This window comes from Dipodomys spectabilis, unplaced genomic scaffold (assembly GCF_019054845.1).
Source record: "Dipodomys spectabilis isolate Male_0828 unplaced genomic scaffold, ASM1905484v1 ptg000018l, whole genome shotgun sequence".
NCBI lineage: Eukaryota > Metazoa > Chordata > Mammalia > Rodentia > Heteromyidae > Dipodomys > Dipodomys spectabilis.
Genome location: NW_024870695.1, coordinates 22,935,915 through 22,947,950, shown reverse-complemented (window position 1 = coordinate 22,947,950; position 12,036 = coordinate 22,935,915). Strand labels below are relative to the sequence as shown.

General features: G+C 45.5%; 1 protein-coding gene across 1 annotated transcript; it reads left to right on the top strand.

Annotated features, from left to right (window-relative positions):
• The first annotated feature begins 208 nt into the window (after window positions 1–208).
• On the top strand, window positions 209–11,029 carry CUNH17orf80 (chromosome unknown C17orf80 homolog). Its single transcript, XM_042672803.1, has 5 exons — window positions 209–315; window positions 3,261–4,741; window positions 7,603–7,710; window positions 8,284–8,391; window positions 10,667–11,029. Exons 2-5 carry the CDS (start codon window positions 3,289–3,291, stop codon window positions 10,687–10,689), a joined length of 1,692 nt encoding a protein of 563 aa, XP_042528737.1. The 5' UTR covers window positions 209–315; window positions 3,261–3,288; the 3' UTR covers window positions 10,690–11,029.
• Window positions 11,030–12,036: the final 1,007 nt, after the last annotated feature.

The window sequence follows — 12,036 nt, the reverse complement described above, 5'->3', positions numbered from 1 at the left end:
CTGGAAGCCTCTGAGAAAGAGGACCTCTGCGGAGGTGGTCTAGGCGTTCGCCTGTCCGCAGCCAAAGCGAAACACCTTGGAACAAAACCACACCGGAGTTTAAATGATTTAGCTTATAGTGTAGTAAGTGATGCAAGTATTTTGAGTCCATTCTGGTGGGTAACAGTTTAAAGGAACTAGGAGAGCGCCATCAGGCATTGATGCGGACGACCTGCCGCGAGTCCGGGGGTTGGGACGGCGCCGGTGGGCTTCGGGGGCTCGACGCCGGCGCTCGGTGGGCCTGGGGGTCGCCGGAGTCGCGAATTCTGGTCCACAGTGAGTCCTGAGGGGAGGGGCTGTTTCCGGGAAGACACCCCGAGGCGACCGAGGGATGGGTCGTCCGGGGAGGGGCTGGTTGGAGCCTCCCGTGGGGATCGTGGGGGGCGGGGTCCCGACCCGACCCCCGGTTCCCGGCCCTCCGGGTCCCCGGGCCCCCGGGCCGGGATAAAGGGAGGTAAACCCAGGCCTGGGAGCAAGGGCAAAGCGGTGGGATCCGCCTGGTGGCGGAATGTTGCTTTTTTTAATGTGCCCACCCTGGGGCTGGAACTCAGGGCAGTGACCCTGAGCTGTGGCGCCCCGGGCTAGCACTCTACCGCCTGAGCCACGCCTCCCCTTCCGGCTTTTTTTTTTTTTTTTTTTTTTTGCTGGTTAATTGGAGATAAGAGTCCAACTGGACTTTTACTCGCGCTGGCTTCGAACCTCGATCCTCAGATCCCAACCTCCTGAATAGCTAAGGTTACAGGCGTGAAGCCACCAGCGCCTGCAGATAATCCAGTTTGTATTGGGTTCGGTACTGGGCCACAGTTCCTCGCTGTATCTCATTACATAGGCTGAAGTTCAGAGTTTCTTTCTGTCGAACTCGGGAACGACGGTCCAGAATCATGAAGATCCAGAAGAAACAGCAGCAGAATTAGCATCGTCCTAACAGAGCTCGGGTAAGAAAAACACTCAGGTTAAGATGCTGTCTCCAAAGGCACCTGAAAGCCGGGCGCTGGTGGCTCACGCCTGTAATCCTAGCTACTCAGGAGGCTGAGATGTGAGGATCACGGTTCAAAGCCAACTCGGGCAGGAAAGGCGGTGAGAATCTTATCTCCAGTAAACCACTCAGAAAACCAGAAGTGGCACTGTGGCTCAAGTGGTAGAGTGCTATCCTTGAGCTGAAGAGCTGAGGAACAGTGCCCAGGCCCAGAGTTCAAGCCCCACAACTGACCCACCCCCCCCCCCCAAAAAAAAAAAAGGCACCTGAAATGGACGATGGAGGACTGAAACAATAGGATCTCAGTGATTCCTAAAGTTTCTAGCAGAAAGCCCATGGATCGGATACGCTTGTGTGCTATTTCACAAATACACAGTCTATAGCTTTTGCCCTATTATCAGTGTATACCTCAGAAAAGAGGAATTGGCACTGTGGATTTTGTTGGCAGAAAAGTTATTTTTGCATAACTTCATGTAAGATGAAGTGGCTTTGATAACAGGTACTTTATTTCCAGATCTGCATTTATGATCAATTTAAAGAACAGAACTGTGTAATACTGGCACGTTTATGTCTAGAGAAAGGATTCATTAAACAAATATATGCCAGGCTCAAATGCTAGTTTTTTTAAGATTCCACTTATGCTCAAAATAGATATGTCTTTGCCTTCTGGAATCTTAGAGAAACAGAAAGAAATGTTAAAATAATAAGCCGGGAGCCCTTGGTTCGTGCCTGTAATCCTAGCTATTCAGGAGACTGAGATCTGTGCCTTGGCAAGTCTGAGAGACTTACTTCTAACAAGCAAAAAACCAGAAGTGGATGTGTGATCCAAGTGGGAGAGTGCTAGCCTTGAGTGAAAAACACCAAATGAGAGCACATAGCCAAGGAGATCATTAGGCCCTGACTTCGAGCCCCAGTACTGGCACAAAAATATTAATAACTTTCATCAGAGCTTTGGAATTATTTTCCAACTATTGAGAATAACAAGTACAACTGACATGTGGTATGAAAATTTGTTTGTTTGTGGGTTTTGGAGTTTGGGGGGTCAGTTGTAAGGCTTGAATGGGCCTGGGTGCTGTCCCTGAGCTCTTTTCCTCAAGACTAGCACTCTATCACTTTGAGCCACAGGGCCACTTCTGGGTTTTGAGTGGTAATTGGAGTCTCACAGGGACTTTTCTGTGTGGGCTGGCTTTGAACCACAATCCTCAGATCTCAGCCTCCTGATTAGCTAGGATTACAGGCATGCACCACTGGCACCAGGCCTTAGTATGAATTAAAGCTTCCTTACTTGGTATATACATTTAACAAATTTGCCAGTAATGGTTACTGAAAGTTTGGACACTCCTTGGTTGTGGTTTTTTTTTACTTACGTATTATATGTGCAGTTTATATATGGGCATGCACATACATGCATGCTACTAATAATGCAAAATGTCAGCTTCATTTTTTTTTTTTTTTTTGCTCAAGAGAATGGAAGTTCTGATAGTCTCTTCTTGAACCCAGTGGATCTTTCCTCTTTCTTATTCACTTTGGAAACTTGCCCTTTTTTTTTTTTTAATTCATCATTTCATCCTTGAGTGATGTATTTAAAGTCTTTTAAACAATTTTATACTCACATAATATCCTGTTGGTGTGAATATCGAACACTTTTACTCTGCCTACTATTTTGACCAACTTTTCCCAGACTATTAATTTATTAAGTTTAAGTCTTTTGGCCTTGCTCACTCATTAGGGATGTTGAAAATTCTCTGGGTTGTCTTTTATATGATTCATTTCTTGAAGACTTGAAATATAAAATACAAGCATACCAGAAATGTTTGTTTTAAAACTATACTATGTCTTCTTTTTGCTATCTACCAAAAAAAGGAAAGCTTAAAGTTTCCTTTAACCTAGGTTGTTGCAAATTAGTTTAAGAGATAAGATTCACACATAAAATGTCAGTATTTACCGTTTAGGCTATGTGTGCCTCCTTTTTTGTTGATTTTGTGCCAGTACTAGGGCTTAAACTCAAGGCCTGGGTGCTATCCCTTAGCTTTTTTGCTTAATGCTGACACTTTTAACACTTGAGCTACAGCTGCATATCTAGCTCTTTAGTAATTAGTTGGAGATAAGCAAGTAATTGTTTCTCAGACTTGCCCAGGCTGGCTTTGAGTTGTGACCCTCAAATCTCAGCCTCCTGAGTAGCTAGGATTTACTGACATAAGCCATCAGTTCCTGGCCTCATTTTCTAACATTTTATCTTTTTCAGGAAGAAGATAAGTGATATCCAGCCCAAAATGGAAGAGTGTCCTTACTGTAAGAAGCCATTTAAAAGATTAAAATCTCACTTGCCATACTGTAAAATGACCGAATTGACCATACCTGCTGATCAGAAAGTTCATCAGTCCAGGCCAGCTACTGTCCCAGGTGTTAAAAAAGTGGAAAGGCCGACCAAAGACTTAACTAAGAGGAAAGAACTAGAAATAGAGGATGAGAAAAGAAATACCAAATCAATAAACAACAAACTGGAAAGGACAGTAGCATCCTTTCCACTACAAGATACTGACTTGCAAAGAGCAAGTACTCCAAAGGTGGGTGTAGACATCAAGGCTCAAAGTCACCTTTCCTTCAGAGTGTTAAAATACACCAAACCAAAGATTACCTTCCGGAGAAAAACTAAGGCTCAGTCTTATCCTTCAATTAACTCTTCTCCTAAACAAGAACTTGGCAAAGGTTTGCCTAAATCAGAGGAAATCCAGTCGAATTCTTTAGAAACAGAAGTATCATTACCCAGTAGTTCAACAGAGCCTTTGTCGAATCAAGGTAGAAAATACTCCTTAGCTGCACCAAATGATGTACAAGCCAATCCTATGCATGTAAAGTTAGACACAATTGAGCCCCAAAGACAAGGGCTTCTAGTAAAATCATTAACTGTACGTACAAGTGATTGTCATCATTCTCTGAAGAATCTCAATGATGGAATACAAACAGTGAGAGCATCAATGTTGAACAAGAGTGATTCCAGAGACAGAAGCTATGTGCCAGCACACTCTGCTGACATTGGAAACCCTGAGGCTCAGGGAAAGAACTCAGAATCACTTGTTTTAGGCCCTCACCCCAACCCATTAAATCCAATTTCAGTTGAGAACCAAGTTGTGGGACTTGGCTGTGGAGTGGAGGTACGTCGGGCCCAGGGAAATGCTGAGGACAGCATGCTTGTGACAGATTTGCAGGAACGGGCTTCTGTGAGCGGTGGCTGTAAGAACTTCACTGGCACCTCTGCCACCAAGGAGAAACAGCAAGCTGGAGATTCACTTTTAAACCTGTTCTCTCTGCGAGAGGCAACATACAATGAGTTTCTTTGTGTATCACCATCAGACCATCAGAATCTTGCCTCTCTGTCCATGAAAGGTCTTCAAGGAGAGAAAGTGCAAGTCTGTGGTCATAATCAGGTCCCCAATGTCAACCTCTTACTAGAAGGGCAGGTACTCCCTGCCTTGGAGCCTTACTCTGCCTGTCACCATCAAGCATTAAACCAGCAGTCTACCCAGTATATTTCTAAAAGCTCCCTCGTCAGTCATATTGCTATTGACAGAAAGCCCCCTCCCAGTCCCATGGGGCTGGAGTGGTTTCCAGATCTCTATCCTGGATATGTTGAATTAGGGGTGTTGCCAAGGAAGCCTCGGTTTTGGAACTCAGTGGCCCAGAGACCCCAGCTTGCCAGTCCCCTGGGGGGACATCTTTCACAAGGTAAGCTTATGGTATCTTCTTGGTAAGGTCACAATGCTAATATTTTCATTCGTTTAACTTATCTTTGCCTATACAGCCCATTGCACTGAATGTACACTTGTGAGAATATTAGTTCTCACTCCAAAGATCAATCAGTAATAATGCTTTATCCTGTATCTTTTTCCTCCATCAAGAGTTGAAGATTGGGGCTAGGAAGGTAGCTCGGTGGTAAAGTGCTTGCCTTTCATGGGCAAGGCCTCATGCATATGAGGCCCTGGGTTCAATTCCTCAGCACCACATAAGCAGAAAAGGCCAGAAGTGGTGCTGTCGTTCAGGTGGTAAAGCTGAAGAGCTCAGGGGCAGCACCCAGGCCCAGAATTCAGGCCCCACAACCGAGAGAAAAAAAAAAGAAAAAAGTTGAAGATTAGACTAGGACTGGCTGGTAATTTTTTTTTTCCTTGCCAGTCATGGGGCTTGAACTCTGGGCCTGAGTGGTGGTTCTGAGCTTTTGTGCTTAAGGCTAATGCTCTACCACTTGAGCCACATCTCTGCGTCCAGCTATTATTGTGGTTAATTGCTCAGGCTAGTTTTGAATGGCCATCCTCAGATCTCAGCCTCCTGAGTAGTTAGGATTACAGGCATGAGCCTCCAGCACCCAGTGGTCTAGACCTTTTGTACAAAGTTGTAGCCTCAAGATCTGCTTCTGGTCCAATCTGAACACAAGCTTCAGGATACTAACACTGATGCTTTGCAGCTTCCCTAGAGTTTCCATCTTTATTATGGAAATAATGTAACAGGCACAGACAGAATAAGTGGTAGAATTGCAAGTAGAACTTAGTTTCCTAGCTTAATGCTTTCCATTAAACCAGATGGTAGAAAGCACAGGTAGGGTGAAACAGGGGATTAAGATAGCTCCATATTTCTGTGTGTTAATTGCATGTTCACACACTTAGCTCATGATTAATTTTCTCTAACAAATAGAAAGCTGTTTTTATTTTCTGTACTGTCTGTTATAGTGCCAAATAGTAAACCTCATTTTAGAGGAAAAGGCCAGCCTTCGCAGCTGGGGGTAGAGGGGTGCAGGGGGGGGGAGGGGAGGTCCCTTCTCAACAGAAAAGTTTGGATGTGGTTGTATGTAGCTACAAAGGAGGCATTAGGAGGAGGATTGTAGCCCAGGCCATCCTGGGCAGAAATGGAAGACACTTGAAAATAACCATTCTAAACGGGGTAGGGGAAACATGACTCAGTGATAGAGCTCCTGCCTAGCAAGGCTAAGGCCCTAAGTTCTAACTCTTACCATCCAAAAAAGAAAGAAGCATTGTGGTTTGTATTGTTGTCTTACCCTCTTATAACAAAGGCATCTAAGCCAAACATAGTGGCACACACCCAGCACTTAGACAGGACAACAGTGAATTCAGACCAGCCTGAACTGTATAGCAAGACCCTGCCTGAAAAAATAAGAAAATACAAGACAGTTATTGGAGTTCAACCCAGATGACCATATGTGAGGAAGGATTATGTGTAATTAGGTTAGAAATGAGCCAAATATGCGTAGGGCTTGGGCTTCAGCCTATAATCCTAGCCACTTAAGAGGGTGACACTAGGAAGATCATGGTTCAAAGCCAGCTGAGGCAAAAAGTTCACAGGACCCTAGCGCAGATCATGGGAGCGGGAGCAAAAACTAGAGATGTGGCTCAAGCAGTGTAGCCCACCTAAGTAGTACTAGCCTTGAGTTCAGACCACAGTACTACTAAACAAACCAACAGGTGTGTGACAACCTGGTTCCAGACCCACTGCCAGCCAAGGACTCTGAAAAGGTGTCTTAGACCAAACACAGATCAAGGGTCCTGGACAAATAAGCCTGTGCATAACGGACAGCCAGCAGAAGGGGTGAGTGAGGTCATATATCTATGACTTAGAATAGGCGTGAGGGATGGTGTAGAGATTGGGTGAGGGTTTTCAGTAGTTTCATCAGACCCTGGGACCATGGTCCCTGTGTGCTTAACCCCATCAGATCACTGGAGTGAAGGGAGTAAATCCTGGCCGATAAGATCCCACACACAAGTTGAGGTGGGGCAGCAGAGGCTCTGATGGAAGTGGGTAGACAGTAGGGGCGTCAGCGAGACCTAGTGGGCCTGGGTGGCAGGCAGCAAAGATCTGAGAAACTACTCTAGGCCTGTGAGTGCCAGGCCAGTGCCTCCCTGAGCTGCTGCTTACACAATCACACCTGACCTGAACCTACTGTTCAGCTGACTGGAGGGGAACAAGATCAGGGAATCACGTGGTTCCCAAAACTGCTGAAAATCCTTGCACCACAGAGTTCTCATGGGGTCATACTTTGTGGGAGGGAGGTTTGTAGTGTTTTGTTTTTTGTAGTGCTGAGGATCAAACCCAGGGTCTTATACATGCCAGTACTAAGCCACAGCCACAGCCCTCCAGCTTTTGTGTGTGTGTGCAGGTCCTGAGGTTTGAACTCAAGGCCTGGGCACTATTCCCCAACTGCTTTTTGCTCAGGGCTAGCACTCTACCACTTGAGCCACAGCTCCACTTCCAGCTTTTTTTTTTTTTTTAAGTAGTTTATTGGAGATATGTCTCAGACTTTCCTGCCTGGGCTGGCTTCAAACTGCGATCCTCAGATATCAGCCTCCTGAGTAATTCAGGTTATAGCCACGAGCCACCAGCACCCAGCCTGGAACAACCTTTTGACTGGAATAGATCTGACCTTCAAGGCGAGGTTAACAACAATCCAAAGCAGAAACTAGTACCCCACTGTTGAGAATGTGTACTGTCTTGAGGCTCATGCCTGAGAACCGTGGCTCTGCGTGTTGGGGAAGGGGTGAACTCAGATGAGCTATCACAGTGACTTCTGTTTGGAACCCTAGTTCTTTTGTTGGAAAGAAGCTCGGCTGGTGTAAAGAGTTTGGAACCCCCGACTGGGCTTACAACCTCCAACTTCCCTGTAACGAGACTCTTGGGCGCTCTGCACAAAGGTGAGGCTGGAGTGATTGATGGTTGAGTTCAGAAACTGGCTCCAGGCTTTGGGAGAAGTGCTCTTTCGCTGTAGGCTGGTAGAGCCAAGGCAAAGGTAGAGGAAAGCCATGGCTGTCACCTGCTCTCTGTTTCCATTTTGGAGTCAGACATAAATTGAAGCACCCAAGCTGATAGAGCAGCAGCTACCATGCATTGAACAGCTTTTGCTTGTTCATACCTCCCTGAGTACCTGCCTACCTATACCTCCCTCTGCCTCTCGCCACAGTGATCACGCTTCTTCCCAAAGCCTGGACAGTGCCACTTAGCCAATTGCATTAGTCTCTGCCCTTGAAACTTGGCACCACTTAGCCAGTCTCATTAGTCTCTGCCCTACTGAAAGTGTTAAACCAGGCTCCCTGATATAAGAACACTGGGATTTATTTCACCTGTTTATATATGTGTGTATAGTGTGTACACGTGTAAATCGTGTGGATTTCAATCCCCTTGTCCAGACTTACTGGATAACTGGGTATCCCAGATGACAGACCACATTCTACTACATCATAACCTGTGCCATGTCTCTCTCTGAACAGGCTGGATCATGTGTAACACCACCATAAAGAAGAGCAGAGTTGGTGGCATCACAATGCTTTTCACAGGGTACTTCCTCCTGGGTTGTAGCTGGAGTTTCAAGCATCTGAGTAAGCTCTCCCACCCTTGTAATATAAATGACAGGTCCTCCCATTATGGGGGCTTTAAGTGGCTTTTCATAGTACTCTCACAGTGTCTGGCATGCCTGAGTAAATGAGAAGTTACTGCCTGTTTTTGTTCCTTAAGGCCTGTATATTGATTGACATTTACATAACTGCACATTTACTCAGGCACTGGGGCTCTAGTGGTCTTCTATAAACTATTTCCCTACATGGATTCATCCCTGTGCTTAAGACAGCATATTAATCTACATTATTTATTTAATTGACTGTGAGATGGAGCCTTGCCTCCAGTGGTAGAGCATTGACCAAGCAAACCAGCATAAAGCCATGAGTTCAAACCCCAGTGCCACCAGAGAAGAATTGAAAAAAAAAAAAAAATGGAGCCTTGCTATGTAGATACTGCAGCTACAACTATGTGTTGCTTGAATTCAGGTCCCTTATTCTCTTGCTTGGCTTTTTCACTCAAGGCTAGCACTTTACCACTTCAACCATAGGTCCACTTAGGGCTTTATGCTGGTTAATCTGAAATTAAAGTGTCATGGATTTGTTTATCCAAGCTGGCTTTGAACTTTGATCCTCAGATCTCTGCCTTTTCCGAGTAGCTGCATTACAGGTGTGAGCTACCAGCTCCCTTCTAGTTAGGAGCTTCAACTTGTACCAAGTCTTAACCAAAAGGAAAATGAAAAAATTTCATTATTCTTTTAATTCAATATAATTTTTGTTCATTTAACTTATAAAAATCAATTCTTAAAACTTCTTATTTAAAAAAGTTTATAGGTGACTGTCAGTACTTTTCTGTAATTTAGAAGAAAAAAAAGCCCCTGGTTTTGTTTTTTTTGTTGGTCATGGGGCTTGAACTCTGGGCTGGGGCACTGTCCCTCAGCATTTCAGCTCAAGGTGAGTGCTCTACCACTTGAGCTATAGCGCCACTTCCGGTTTTCGAGTGGTTTATTGGAGATAGGACTCTCACGGTCTTTCCTGCCCAGGCTGGCTTTGAACCACGATCCTCAGATCTCAGCTTCCTGAGTAGCTAGGATTACGGGGGTGAGCCACTAGCGTCCGGCTAAGCCCCTGTTTTTTATTAAAAGAAAGCTTATAGGTGTTTTCTGTAATTTAGAAGAAAAAAACAGCCTCTTTCAAAAGATGAAAATTCAGAGTGTAAAAGCATAAGGCAGCTTGGATGATACTAAAAACCTGTCTCACTCAAAACCTGTGGAATCCACAACTGGACAGAGTTTTTTGTTTTGTTTTGTTTTTTGGGGGGGGATCCGGTTGTGGGGCCTGAACTCTGGGCCTGGGCGCTGTCCCTCAGCTCTTCAGCTCAAAGCTATCGCTCTACCACTTGAGCCACAGTGCCACTTCCGGCTTTTTCTTTTTGCTTATGAGGTGCTGAGGAATCGAACCCAGGGCCTCATGCATGCAAGGCAAGCGCTCTACCACTGAGCCACTCTCCTAGCCCCTGGACAGAGCTTTTTAGTCATGATTCGAGTCTCATTGGATGTTTGTCGATTGCTTCTGCCTGGTGAGCAGAAGGGCAGGTCTTGAGCAGGAATGGAGCCGCAGCACACTTAGGTGCTGAGTGGCATGGCATAGATGCCAGTTCTTGCATGAGATACCTGGCTGCCGGTAAAGGATGGTATCAGTACATTAAAGCAGTCGCTTCTCCCAGAAAATGGGGGATGCCCTCAGTTTTTGTGGTCTGGAAGAGCTGGTTTGGTTGGTGGTGTCCTTCATTAGTGTAAGTGCTAGTTTTCACGTCCCTTTTAATTAGCATGCACTAGTATATTTCCACATCTGCATACAGTGTACTCTGAGATCACCTCCTCAATCACTCTCCTTCTCCCTAGCCCCCCTTCTTAAAAAGCTCTGTAAATTTATAAAAGAAAAATATAGGCTCATGCTTACGATCCAAGCTACTCCTATGATATGAGATCACAGTTCTATGCCTGCTGAGGCAGAAAAGTTCACAAGACTCTTAACTCCATGTAGCCAGCAAAAAGCTGGAAGTGGAGGTATGACTCAAGTGGTAGAGTGAAACAGCCAAACAAGAGTGACAGGCCCTGAGTTCAAGCTGCAGTTCCAGCACACACCCAGAAAAGAGAGGGAGAGAGAGAAGAGGGGATGAGAGGAAGGGAGGGAAGAAGGGAGGGAAGGATAGAAGAAGGAAGGAAAAAATATATAACAGAGTGGTCCATAGAGACAAAAGAAACCTTAGATGTGGCACCTTGGATTCTTACGTTTGGTTTGTCTCTTTTGTTCAAAGAGCTGCAGCGCTGGCGGAAGTAATGTGGATGGGGGATGGACGAAAGCTCAGGTGGAGGGGAGCTCGGTGGATATGACTACAGAGCAGATGGCACAGCTTAAATTTGTCCAGGGGAGGGGGAGGGGGGTGCGAGAATAAACAACTGCAATCTAAAGCAATCACATGAGTAGTAGAGTTCTTACCAACATGGGCAGATCTGGTTCTGTTTGGTGCTTCTATGGCTTGCTCTCAAAACTAACAGTAGGAAAAAATACAGGTTTGTTGAATCATCAGCTCATTATTTAAGGAGATAAGTAGATGATAGAACGTATCACTTAAAGAAGCTTTTTCTTACTTGGCGTAGTGATGCACACCTGTAATTCCAGCAGCACTTGGGAGGCACAGGCAGGCAAGAGAATCGCAAATTCCAGGATAGATTAGGCTATATAGTGAGACCCTGTGTCAAGAAAACAGAAAAGCGGGACTGGGAAGGTGGCTCAGTGGTAGAGCGCTTGCCTTACATGCATGAGGCCCTGGTTTCGATTCCTCAGCACCACATAAGCAAAAAGAAAAAAGCCGGAAGTGGCGCTGTGGCTCAAGTGGTAGAGCACTAGCCTTGAGCTGAAGAGCTGAGGGACAGTGCCCAGGCCCAGAGTTCAGGCCCCACGACCAGACGCGAAAAAGAAAACAGAAAAGCCTGGGAGTATGGCTCAAGCAGTTAAGCAACTGCCTAACAAGCACTAATCCCAACCCCAGTACTCCCCCCAACCTCCCAATGAAAGTATTTTTCAGTCCTTAGTAAAAACTAGTATCCAGTTGTATCCCGTTTTAGATATTTCTCCCTAATACAATGTTTTACTGTCTACATATGCTTGAGCATCTGTCTGCTATACTCCATATAGTATATGGATATAAGATAGTAGCCAAATAATCAGGGAATGGGAGGCCACCCTATAAGAATGCTTACAGATATTTTACCATTTCTTTTTATTCTTGGTGGTACTAGAGTTTGAAATCCGGACCTTGCATTTGTTAGGTAAGCCCCATACCACTTAAGCTACACAGCCGTCCCTCCATACATGCAGCCGTCCCTCCATACATGCTTTCTTGGGGGGGGGGGGGGGAGGGGCTGGAGTTTTTTTTTTTTAGTCAGTTGTGGGGCTTGAACTCAGGGCCTGGGTGTTGTCCCTGAGCATCTTGTGCTCAAGGCTAGTGTTCTACTACTTGTGCCACAGCACCACCTCTGGTTTTTGAGTGCTTAATTAGAGATAAGAGTCTCATGGGGGGCTGAGAATGTGGCTTGGTGATAGAGTGCATGCCTAGCAGGTGTGAAACCCTGGGTTTAATTCCTCAGTACCACATAAATAGAAAAAGCTGGAAGTGGCTTTGTG

Excerpts from the sequence above, each read along its gene's own strand:
- CUNH17orf80 (XM_042672803.1), top strand. The coding sequence starts at position 3,289 with ATGGAAGAGTGTCCTTACTGTAAGAAGCCATTTAAAAGATTAAAATCT. Across the intron at positions 7,711-8,283 it reads CTTGGGCGCTCTGCACAAAG|GCTGGATCATGTGTAACACC; the intron begins GTGAGGCTGGAG and ends CTCTCTGAACAG. Across the intron at positions 8,392-10,666 it reads CTGGAGTTTCAAGCATCTGA|AGCTGCAGCGCTGGCGGAAG; the intron begins GTAAGCTCTCCC and ends TTTTGTTCAAAG.